The 12625-nt window shown below is 40.1% G+C and overlaps 1 protein-coding gene across 5 annotated transcripts in view; it reads left to right on the forward strand.

The window, feature by feature from the left end:
- The first annotated feature begins 1013 nt into the window (after positions 1-1013).
- The window catches only part of INSC (INSC spindle orientation adaptor protein), a 145239-nt gene continuing 133627 nt past the window's right edge, over positions 1014-12625 (forward strand). Inside the window, exon 1 of one of the 5 annotated variants that reach the window (XM_013177806.3) lies at positions 1014-1127. Coding sequence is in view for 2 of the 5 variants with exons in the window: in XM_066997437.1 (XP_066853538.1) it covers positions 7489-7532 (44 nt within the window). In the remaining 3 variants the exon portion in view is untranslated. Of the gene's footprint in view, positions 1128-2141; positions 2343-2474; positions 2672-7155; positions 7533-12625 lie in introns of those variants that run through there. The other 4 variants (XM_013177805.3, XM_066997436.1, XM_066997437.1 and 1 more) reach the window with 4 other exon arrangements.

The following is a 12625-nucleotide window of genomic DNA, read 5'->3' on the forward strand; positions in this document are numbered from 1 at the left end:
AATCCAGAGCTTTTTGCTGCTCAGGAACTGCTTAAAATGGATGGATTTTGGAGACCAGGCAATTTTAGAACAAGACAGTTAAGCAATAGGTACCATAAAGCATCTCTGTTTTAAAAGTCAATGTCATACTGTTGTAATAGTGGCTGATAGTCAGCCAGCATGAAATGTGATACTAATTGGACATTAAGTAGTGTGTATGTGCAAAACCTTGACTATTCTCCTTAAATTTTGGATAACAGAAACATTGGGAGTTATATTCAATATTAGGTCCTGGAACTGGAGTTTAACAACGATCTTCACCAGTGCCTGTTGCCTCTTTTGCATTGTCCACTGCAGAGAGAAGGCCTGGAAATTCATTTGAGTGGAATAAGTTTGGTTGACTCTCAGCAACTGTGAGAATTAAAGCATGGAATGATAGCATGCCATGTACCTGGTTAGGGAAACCTGCACTGCAACGTGCCTGAGGCACTTCAAAGGGGCAGGCCTGTCAGTGACCAACCTCTCCTTGCCCCACTGAAGGTTTAATAGCCTGTTATCTTTTCTGGTGATACGTGTAGGATTACATCGTGCACCAGTCTACACAAAGTTTCTTTGTCTCATTATTCCATCCCTAAAATTAAAATGAATCTCTTCATTTAGTTGCAGCTACATCTCGCAAGAGCTGTGATTTGAAGGCAAGATCTTCAAGAAATAGCTTCTTTCTTGCTTGTTTTGCAGTAATGCCCAGCAGAGTAAAAAAATCCTGTTATATGAGGGACTACTTCAAAATGTTGTGAGAGATATTTTCTGTCACAAGGACATTCACACTGTAAGAAGATTTGAAATATCAGAGCAAAAAAGCACCATGTAAGTAAGGAGAACCGAGAAACGGGGACAGTGAGTGCTTCTTCTCTGTTAAAAAGGCACTCTTTGTTCCTCACAAGTCTGATTTACTGTTACAGTTGACTGATGTCATCCAGTGGATGAAGACTTTGACCTGAAGGATGATAGCAGCTAGGGCCAGCTTACTTTATGGATTAACTCAGAAAGAGCTTTCTACACTTACAAAGCAGCACTGAAGGTAGCCCAGCAGGCACCAGTGGCTGGAGGAGCCCTAAGACTGACAAGAGGGACAGAGCACTGACTTGGTAAGAGGAGCAGGAGACAGGGACACAGAGCTATGAAGAGGACTAAAGAGTGGTATGAGTGTATAATAGAGAAGGGCAGCAACTGAGGACATCAAAGAGGGTTGGGGGGGGGGGGGGGGGCGCAGAAAAACAAGCAAAGGTGAAAGGGGCGTGGATGAGGAAGCTGGAGTTCGGAGAGGAGAAGGAAGCCAGGACAAACGTTCTGGGGAATCAAACTGGATACAGCAGCTTCTCCTGTGAGAAGTTTTTAAACTTTTTTTTTTTTTTTAAAGTCTCGTATTTAAAGAGCTCAAAGGGTCAGTAAAGTTTTACGCTGAGTTCTGGTGTCAGCTTTCAGATTGAATGTACACAGGAAACAAACATACTTTCTTATTGATATAACAGAGAGAAAAAATCAAATGCAACAGAAGGGAGACATATTTCCAAGGTCTTTCCATACTTTAGAAACCAGAGGTTTATAAGGTTTGTTTTATAAGTCAGCAGTAGGCAAAATGTGAAGTACTTCTAAGGAAACACCTGTGTTGAATAAAAACAGTAACATACCAGGCATAACATGGGTGGTAAAAAAAATGTTTAGCTTTCTACATAGAATCATTAATATTTAATACTAAAATTATTTCATTAAAAAAGATAAACTTACATTTTTTAAAATGTGTTGTTGTCCCATTATTTCTGACAGCAATTCTATGTAAAACAAAGTTTTTTACAACTCTCTTCCAGTAAACCGCGTCTGGATTTTTAACCTCACTGGAAGTTTTTGTTGTGCTTCTGTATCAGACTGTAATGTAATGTAATTGTTATTTACCTTCAAATTTATCCAGTTCCTCTTTTGTGGATAGTCGTACTGTTAGCAGGGTCTTTAATTACATTCCTCTACTAGCTGACCACTACAAAAATTGAAATCCTCACCACAGATCTGTAAAAATGTTTCCACTTGCAGTGGGAGACAAAAATAGAATAATTCCATGTCTTTTTGGACGGATGCCTAGCTGAAACTATGCAGGGTTTGACTGACAAGAGGATGTAGTCTTTACTGAGAGCACTTTCTTTAAGGTCCTTTTAGTCTTCAGGAATATTTAAGTAGATGAATGAAGAGAGGATTTATGCTAGTTTCCCTTCATTTTTGTTAACTTTGCCTGCTTTTTTGTAACTTTTGTCTTCTGCAACAAAATCTTTTCAGCTCATCGGGTTTACTGAATATATAATCACAAGCTGGTAAGTAGTAACTTCAGGAGTTTTGATTTCAAATGGCACTCTATTCTTTTGTGTACAGCTGTGCTAGAAGAATAAACCCCTTTGTGTGGCTGAGTATAAGTAGAATTATTTAAATGCACAGTATTTGCCAGGGTTATGACTGTAAAATATAGTCTTTCAGTGGTGAATAAATATGGTTAACACATAGCTCAGCCTGCGAATGCAGCGGAGAGACTTTACTTGAGTAAGTTCAGAATTATTTTGCATCCGAGTGTGCTCTCCCCACAGTGCAGCACAGCACATTATCCATTTCCTGGGGAGTGTGGATGGGAGCTTACAAAGGACAGCAGGTAATTGGTTGCTTCAGCTGAAAAAGCAGAAAAAACATATTTGTTGGTGTATACAGAAGGAAAATGAGAACAAATGGTAATTATTGTTGGGTGATAGTATTTGTCCATAGTCCTCTGATTTGTCTGTGAGATTAGATCCATACTGACACTCTGCAAGAGCAGTGAGTGTGTAAATGTGGTGTTTAGGCAGCTGAGCAACTTTTTCTGTCAATGCATTTTGAAATGGAATTTTTGTATGCTTTGAATGTGAAAAAAGAGGTGAATGTGTAGTAATAACATACTTTTTCAGGATGCTTCCTTCTGCTGTTCAGGACTTGTGTTTCAGTATCTTTGCATAAATTTCTATCTCAGTACTTTATTTTGAACCCTATCTTCATCTTATGTAAGCAGTCCTATCTCTGAAGTCAGTGGAAAGTGATCATAGCTCAACCCTTAGGCACTTAGTTCTCTATTTCTAAAACTTGCTTATACTGATGCAAATATTTCCTCTTGGAAAGGGAAAGCTATTACTGGGATAGATACCTTTTCTCAGTTGCACATGTGGCAATTTCTACAGACTGACTGAAAAAAGCTGTAATGGTATATCTGTGCTTTTTGTTTAAAGTGGTTTACAGGCAGATGGGTTATGGAAGTATGCTGGAACTGCAAAGACAGTTGTACCAGGTTCCTCCTAAAATAGGGCCATTTTCATGAAAATATTTGTATTTCCTGCTTTTTCTTTCCCTCAGCTCTTTAACTAAGTGAAGCATGTGGTTTAAAGTCAAGGCTGATAGATGCTAGAATAAGATAAAATCTATTTTAATTTTCAGAATATAAATACACTGGCTAGCAACAACTGTATCTGGGGTCTTATAATCTGAAGATTTCTGCATACGGGTGAATATGTATGATGGGTATCACTGGAATTGGCTGACACAGAAGTATAATATTCACTCAAAAAATTTTTGCAGTTTCATGTTGCAGTACTCTAGTCCTTCGACAGTTTGGTTTTAATTTTGTTGTTGAAAATCTGACCAACAAACCTGCACACTGTATTGGAGCTGGAAATTGTGCTGCACCTCTAGGAGGTGACAAAAATGAAGTATTTTATGAATTTGGTAGCTCTGTGTGATTGTATGTAGGGAGGATATTTGAAGGCTGAAAAACTGATCACACATTTTGAACACTTTACTGTCCTCAGTAGTTTCTTTCCTCCTCTTCAGTAAAGATGAAATCAAAAATGTTTCTTTTTTTTTTATACACTCTTACAGTCTTTGGGGTGGCTTTAATTCTCCAGTGGTGTCATATAAGGTAAACTGTGTAATAAAGCATTGAAGGAAATGGAGTTAAGACATGCAATATCTAATGAAGACTATTACTATTTATTGGCAGTCACCTTTTGGCCGACATATTTTTTTTTTCTTTTTCCAAAAGCCACAGGCCACAGACATCGCTCTTGTTCTCTTTACAACCATCACTCCATTGTGTGCTATTGTGTTTTTTCACTTTTCACCTTTTTGTTTAGGTTTTTGAATTCCAAATACTTCATGTGTCATTTCTGGCAGAAAGTAACAGTGATGAAAGAGGAAATACCATAGGCCTGAATAAAGTTGCTGGAGAGGCACATACAGGATGGTGCAGCCACAGAAAGCTTTTTTTTTTTTTTTTTTTCCCTTCCCCAGGCATTGCGTACCAGTCTTCGTACTGACTGAGTGAACACAGAAAAAAGCATGTGTTTTTCTTGGGCCCGGAAATCAAATGTGGTCTAGGAGTGCAAGGTTTACTACCAGTGCAATCAGCTAGAGTAGTGGGAGCAACCATGTGCCAACTTTCTTTCGCCTCCTGTGTACCTGGCCCAATTAACTGCATTCTTCATTCTCCAGTCATCTCCCCAGGTGGCAATCTGGTCTTAATGGGCTATAAAATGGGTGGCACTGGTCCATATGGAAATACCCTGTGCTGTAGGGGGTCTTCTGTAGCCCCGCACAGGGGTCCGTAACAGTGTCGTAGGTGGTGGTGCTATCTAAAAGGAAACTCAGCTGGTGAGTACCTGTGCTGTCTTCCTGATTGTTGGACGAGTCTCTTTGAACTACGTAGGTCATCTAGTGAAAGCTAGATTGCTTAGGGCCAGCTGCACAGAACACCCGACTGAGTGAGCTTCTGATAGGTACAAAGGAAAAACTTCAAAGGGAAAAACCTCAGCTGGGCTTAGATACTGCTGTCTTCATCCCTTAAGAACATTTCTTCTCTTCTCCCTTCTTCCTCCTTCCCACCCAAGTAGCAATTAGCCATTAACTTTTCCAGCAAGGTCCATGGGGTAGAGGGAGCAGGATGCAGGTGCTGTGGTGAAAGATGCCCACACTGCAAATGTGAGAGTCGAAAAAAAAAAAAAAAAAAGAAAAAAAAAAGGCCTGGGAAGGCCTGAACTCCTGCAGGTGAAGCTCTGAAGGGAGGGAAAGCACCTCGTGCTGGGTCCCAGGCACTTCGTGTTGGGTCCCAGGCATAGGGACAAGGAGATCTGCAGATTTGGGGTAGGCTAATACTTGAAAATATATTGAAAACACTTTAGTCAGCTTGTGACCTTTAAAAGGGATTAGAGCTAGAGCTAGTTATTAGTTCATTTCTATCTCAGCCTGTTTATTTGAATAGGTCCTCTGTGTTACCTGTGAATAGTATGCAAGCAGCTTTCCTCTCCAGTATTTCATAGAAATTTAGAGCCAATTCAAGTTTGATCACATATCAAACACAGTTCCACATATCCACAGTTCCTCAGGATCTTTGATGGAGATGTGGTCAAGCTTAGGATATTATCCAGAGTGTCAGGATTGAAACTAGAATAGAAAAGATCGGGGACTCTGCAAAACTTCACGACTATGCCAAATTTCTCAGATCTCATCTTTCTGATGTGCGTATTTCTGAGTGTACCTTAGACACCCAGGCACTCCTGTATTGATCTTGTTAGCATAATAAAGTGGTGTTGCCAAACAAAAAAGTGATAGTCTGGCAAACCACCTCAAATCTGCTAGGAGTGGTTTGAAAGCTGGATTTCTGATTCTTATTTTTGTGGGGCAGTTGTGACACGTGGGGATAATACACCTGCCCTGTGTCACTCTGTTAATTTACCAAATTTAGAACATTTTGTTATAGCCAAAGAGCAAACATTGAAAGGAACAAATATCAGACTCTCTCCATCTCCCCACTGGGGTTCACCACACCAAAACACTGCACCTTGCCCAAGGCAGGACCTCCTGTGCTGCCAGGGCTCAAATCTCCATTTCTTTGCAGAGCCAAACACCAGGCCTACACCCTCTGTCTCCAACTCTGCGTCTAAGTTCATGGGGATGCACACCTCCTTCCCCACCCTCTCCAGCTTTTACTTCAGGGCAGGGGGCCATAGCCTGGCCTGGGCCTGGGGAGGCAAACACAGGAGTGCTAAGTAAACCTGGCTGAAAACTTATCATCTCTTGGCTAAACTTGCAATTCCTCTGGGGCAGCGAAGGTCTGCCAAGTACAGCCAGAGCACACGTTCAGCTCCCTCCAGCCAGCAGTGCATGCCTTGTGGGGGAGTTAAAACTCACTGAGAGCAAGGCTACATTTGTCTTATTATTTACTTTAAAAAGTGTTAATTATCCTTCTCATATATGTAAAAAGTGATGCATGATGCCTAAGTACAAATATTATAGGTGTTGCCTTTGTTGCTGTGTAAGTCAGGCAGAGACACGGCACCAAACCATCCATTCATGGTGTCCTTCCTGCAGGTGAGAGCTGGTGGCTAGAAAGGAGACAGGTCTAAAAAAATTAAATTCAGAAATTGGCTTGGAGGCATTTCTAGAGAAAAGAGCATTTTGCAGCTGCTGTATTTCCAACCAGAGAGGGCCCTGTAAGTAACAGCTTTTTTGTTAGCTAATTTCTGTCCTTAAGAGGAAGCCACTTCCTTCCTCTCTTCATTTAATTCCTTTGCTGCTTTGACCTTCACCTGTGTGACTTGCTTACTGAAATCCTCTCGGGAGGATCAGTGTCAGCTCTAATAAGCTGGCTGTCACTTTACACCAAAGAGAAAGTAAATGTTTCATTTGTTAAATGGGCCAGTGGAAAACATTGCCTTTTTCTACCATCTTCGGTTTCCTTCTGGGGGAAAGGGTTTTACTTTTATGTGACTGAAAGTGCATAAAATGGATTTGACGCTGCAGATTTAAGTGTCTTGAATGAAGACTGTTATGTAAGGCTTTTCTCTCTCTCTTTTTTTTTTTTTTATTTATTGTTGCACTGAAATATGATGGGAGTTACAGCGCAGGGCCTGGTTGCAATGAATTTTCTTGCATTTCTGTTAAGATAAGGGATAGTCTATATAAGGAATATGTTGGAAATTTCTCTTTTTTAGGAAGCTGTACAGAAAAGCATGGGGAATGTCAGATCATTGCACTGAGCTCTTTGGTGCTGACACAGGGTATAGTACTGCTTCTTGTTGGGAGTTTTGCCATTGACTTGATTGCAAGCAGGACAGCTTTTCTCTGCCATAGTTTCTGTTGTGTTTATTTCTTGCTCCCCTTCCACTGCTGTTTGTCCTTATGAGCACAACCTGTGCTTCTCTACCACCTTGTACAGGTGGGTTAGTTTTACACTAGTCAGCTTGGAAAGTATTTGAAAGTGGGTTTGGAGGAAAGTACCCTTTTTTGTGCCTTTTATGCAGAAGTTAGTACTTGGAGTTTGAATTGAGCAGCTTATGGAACACAGTTTTTAAACAGTGTTTGAGAAGTGTGAAATCAGTACCCATCACTGATCAGCTGCCTCTGTGGAGAGCAATTTGAGAGAGCAAAAGAAGGTGTTGGCTTTGGTGTATGGGAGGAAGGGTACATCTTTTTCCTGTGAACCTGGAGGATGTGTAAGTACAGATGCTTCTGTTGATGTGACTTTTTTTTTTTTTAAGCTGAAACCAACCCCATATGTGGAGTTAGAATAGATACCAAATGTGTCTGCAAGGGCTGTGTGCTCCATCACCCTCTGGCTTTGCAGGGAGGCTGTGATGACAGCCCTCTCGTGCAGTAAGGCCCCTTGGGGACGTTCTTGCAGGCACTTGGTGCTTGGCTCTTGGGTCAGCTGAGGCTTCTTTTTTGGTGTGGCTTGGGGGTGTCTCTGCAGCAGTACTTCTTTTTCTCCTCCCCATGCACAATCCCCTGTGAAATCTTCAAACCTCTCCTGAGTCACTGCTGTACTGTAGGAGCCTTTGCTAGCAGAGGCCCAGGGTTGGCAAGCTACTTAGTGCACTCACAGGAGGCTGCTCTAGCTTTATGCTGGGGATCTACCTGTCATCTTGTTGGCTGCAGCAGCGGGGTGGGCAGCTCTTTTCTTTGTTCCTCTGGGCATTTAGTTTGTCCTTGTGGTCTGCACAGGCTGGGGACTCAGGGCTGAAGTCCCTCTTTATTAGCCCCGTAGTTCATGTGCTAAAATAGGTATTTGCAGCAACAGAAATCTCTACAATATTGATTCAAGATATATTTTTTTTAAATCTAGTTAAGTCTCCAGTAAACTGTCCATCAGTTTGAGCTTTGAAACCACGTATCTATGATGGGATATGTCTCTCTTCTATGTGACTGTCTCTCAGTGGGTCAGGAAAGACCTTAAAAACCTAAAACACAGAATCTTTCTGCATTCAGGCCTGCTCAGCACTGAAATTTACCATAATGACCAATAAATGTTTTGTTTTTTGTTGCTTTGATATTTGTAGAACCACAAACTGGGTTGGGTTGGAGGGGACCTTAAAGCCCACCCAGTTCCAACCCCCTGCCACGGGCAGGGACACCTCCCGCCAGGCCAGGCTGCCACCAGCCCCATCCAGGCTGGCCTTGAGCACCTCCAGGATGGGAATTCCACAGCTTCTCTGGGCAACCTGTTCCAGGGCCTCAGAATCCTCATAGTAAAGAAATTTTCCAGGTTTTGTGTTGGATTTTTTCTTGGCTGTATCAGATGGATATCTGATGGATATCTGTGACTCGCAGAGATTGGTGAATCTAATACTTGTTAGTGTTTTTTGTTGTTGTTGTTGTTCATTTCAAACTTAAAAGAAAAATAAATAAATACAAATCCAGAGCTAGTGAGTCATTTAAAAACAAACAAACAAAAAAACAAGCAAACACCAAATCTGGCTAATACTGAACTATACCCTACACAAAGTACTCTGTGGCCCCTAAACTGCACAGCTTTGAATAGGTGACTTTTTCAACAACAGCTCAACTCTGTGGCTTGTCAAGAAAACAGCCCTGTAGTGCCCAGAGTAATTGTCCATTTAACCCAATGCTCAAGTGAGAGAAGTACAGCCATGGTAATGAGCCAAAACTCTACATAACAACAGAAAAATGAATAGTTAATTTTTCAAGAAATCTAGAACTGAATTTATTTAGATAAGTGTGCATATTTATGACTCAACAAACATACAGAAAACAAAAAAACAGTTAACCAGCCTGTAAAATATTTAAGCAATAACTATCTTTTAGCTTATATTACTTGCAAGTTAACCTAGGGGAAACCTAGGAGATTCTTTTATGGTTAGACCACATCATGTGAAAGTTAATTGGTAGACTTGGTATTATATTTGCTGTTATGTTTGCAAATAAGTAACTTGAAATTCAAAAGATAGTTTAAACTTTTATCTTTGATAAAATTCAATCTATGTCATTTCCCATGGATGTTAACATAGCTACTATTTACGAAAATGCGGTGTTCCCTCCTGTTGGTGCAAGGCACCTGTATGAGATTTTGAAGGCAGTTTATTCTGTGTGTTCCAAGAATACAGAAACTGGGTAACTGAAAGCTTGTTATCATTTCAACCAATTATGATTTACAAACTTAAACTCCTCTTTAACTTTATATTTACTTGGTGCCTTCTGTGACAGTCTGTGCTAGGGCAGGAAGCCAAAGCATCATATTGCACATATTTACATATAGTGAGTCCATTGCAGAAGTTTGTCCTAGATATAAGGATTTAATGTCTTATAGTCTCCATATATGAAATATATATTTTTAACCTATCATCTTTAGCACTCTGTGATCTAGATCTGGGTTTACGGCCCTATTTTGGACACGACCAAAATACCTCAGAGGAGCAGATGTAAAACATCAGCAACCCCAATCTGTCTGTATCTCATTTAAAATGTTTGCAACTTTCTTGACAGAATACTACCTTATTGTCATCATTCAAACTAGGCTTTTTACGATCAGTTGTGAGAAAGCTTTCCTGGCTGGAGAAGTGCTTTTCTCTTCTCCATGTGTTAAGGATTAAGTTGTTTAGAAACTTTGACTGCATTTCCTTCCCACTGCTTTGTTCATTGGAAATGAGATGTCAGTAGGCACCCAGAGCACTCGCTAAATGTGATGGTACAAAGTACACTGTTGCAGCAGTACCACCTGCACAAAGAGGTAGGACTGCTGAGGAATTAGTTGACACAAAATAAAATAAACTAAACTCTATCTGGACAGTCAACATCTGCTGATTTGGCAAAGAAATCACTGCTTACTTAATTCAAAGAATCATTTTTTCTGAAACTGGAATAAATCTTAAATACATTTCTTGTTAAAATGTCCATTAAGTTTTCTTTTTTGTTGTTGTTGTTGTCTGCAAATGTAGAAGTAAAACTATGTCTGAAATGTAGATTTTGGAGAGAATTGTGCATGCCTTGAATCTGTTTAACTTTGAGAGTTAAACTGTCGATGTGTGGTTTTGCTTATGTACTGTGTGTGAATCTACATTTGCACTTACAAGCTGCAACTGAAGCTTTATAGCAAAGAACTAGGGATGTGAATGTGTGTTAATTCATGTTTTTCTGTGCTTTGGAAGATGGAGGTAACTTAAGTGTTTGTTCTGCTCAACTAGGTATAGGCATATATGCTTGTTTTTTCTTCCCTCAAAAAAAAAAAAAGACATAAATGGACTCTTAAAAAAAATAAATTAAAAAAGTTTGGCTCATAATTGCTATGAAAGTGGAAAACCTGTTCCCAAGTGTTTGTTGGGATTTATACAGCCAGTAGAGGTGAAAGCTTGCACTGTTTTTAGTCAAACAGCAGATCCTGTAAATTCCCCAATAAGTACTTTGGAGTCGGTACTCTTCTCCTGAGTATATAAATCTGTTTTCTCCCACTAAGCCTGCAAATCTGTTTTCCCATTCTGTCCCTGCCTCTAAAATGCCCCCAGGCTTCTCCTGCCTGGCAATCCTAAGAAGTGTGCAATGCTCCATTGAGGTGTTTGGAATAGCTGTGCACAGGGAAAATCTCTGCTTATTTAATCCAAAGATCCATCTCACGTTGGATCTGTTCACCTCTAGCAAAAGTAAGGATTTGCACAATTATTGTCATAATCATAGAACAGCATCATAGAATCATCTAGGTTGGAAAATACCTTCAAGACCACCAAGTCCAACCATCAACCTGATCTGCTGAGTCCTGTCACTAAACAGTGTCCCTTAGTGCCACCTCCACACGTCTCTTAAACGCCTCCAGGGATGGGGACTCCACCACTTCCCTTGGCAGACAGCCTGTTCCAATTCTTGACCACCCTCTCGGTGAAGAAATTCTTCCTGATATTCAATCTAAACCTACCCTGGCACAATTTGAGACCGTTAATAATAATCTGTGGGACCCAATGCACCTTGCAGGAAGGTTGACAGTGAAAAAGGCCTGTGTACTACGAACAGGCCTCAAATGATGTAACAATAAATTGGAGTGCCGTTAAGTGCCTTGCTGGCACTGAATGGTGGCGATGTGACAAAAATAGAATCTTTGTTTTGGTTTGAATGTTATGGTGATTGTTTTGTATGGGTGTGAAAGCAATGAGGGGTATGCTCTAAATTGCCCAGACTACTATCAGTCTCTTTGCCAGTGTATTAAGGTTGCTTGTTCATAATAAAGTACAAAATTGGCAAAGCAGGGCTATTCAGTTGTACTTGTGATCGTGCCATTGCTACATTTTGTTTTTAAACAAAAATAAGAGAAATGCAAAATAGGGAGGATGTACATGTCACTCCTCTCTCAAATTGATCCTTTAAATTTCTGGTGCTTCTGGGATTGTCTGTATTACTCCATAATGATGGGTGGAAATCTTACCACCATCTTAATTTTCATACTGAAATGAACAGGGTAAGGATTGGGTTCTGTGAAGTAGGACAGAAAGAAACGCTGGTTATTGCATTGGAGCCAACAATTACAGCAAAATTCCTTGTCCAAACTAAGGCCAAAGGTGCAAGGGTGCTCTTTCTGTGCTACAGATTGTGTACTTTCTTACAGTACTACTGGACAGAAGAGAGGAGCTTGCTTTCTTTGTAAAAATGTAGCTGAATTAATTACCTTTAGGAAATTACTTTTTAAAAACAAACAAGCAAGCTCTATTTTAGACATGGAAAAAAAATCGTATCCCTTTCTAGAAATGATTTTACTTAACTTAATAGATATTAAGTTAATGAATATTAAGTATTACTTAATAAATATTTATATATATTTTTTTCAATTGTTGCTTTTATGGGAACAGCAGACCCCACCCTCTAGTGATCAAGAGCAGCACCGGAACTCAGGGCCTGGTGTTTCTTCTCTGGTTGCAAGAATGTGCAGAGAAATGACCTTGTGACAGGATGTGATCCGGATAATACTGTTCAATTTAAGAATATTTTTCTCCTCTTAGTTTCTTGGGGGTTTCCATGGATAAACACGCTGTCTAGACAAAGCGCTTATAAAACGTGTATTTTTTTAGACTGAAGTTATTTCATGAACACCTGGTGCTTGTTTTGGGAGCTATTTCCATGGAGAGGCTGGCAATTTTGCCTAAAGGATGGACAGGATAATAGTTTGGGATTAATGAGGCTCTCTGTACCTTGAGCTCTCCTTCATGGTTTTTACCTTTATGCTCCTGGTTGACAGCTTTTGTACCTACCGGTACATCATATGAGATAATTTCAGCTTTTCTCTTCAATCTTGCATTTTTTGGTCACAGTT

The sequence above is a fragment of the Anser cygnoides genome, chromosome 5 (assembly GCF_040182565.1).
Source record: "Anser cygnoides isolate HZ-2024a breed goose chromosome 5, Taihu_goose_T2T_genome, whole genome shotgun sequence".
Taxonomy (NCBI): Eukaryota; Metazoa; Chordata; class Aves; order Anseriformes; family Anatidae; genus Anser; species Anser cygnoides.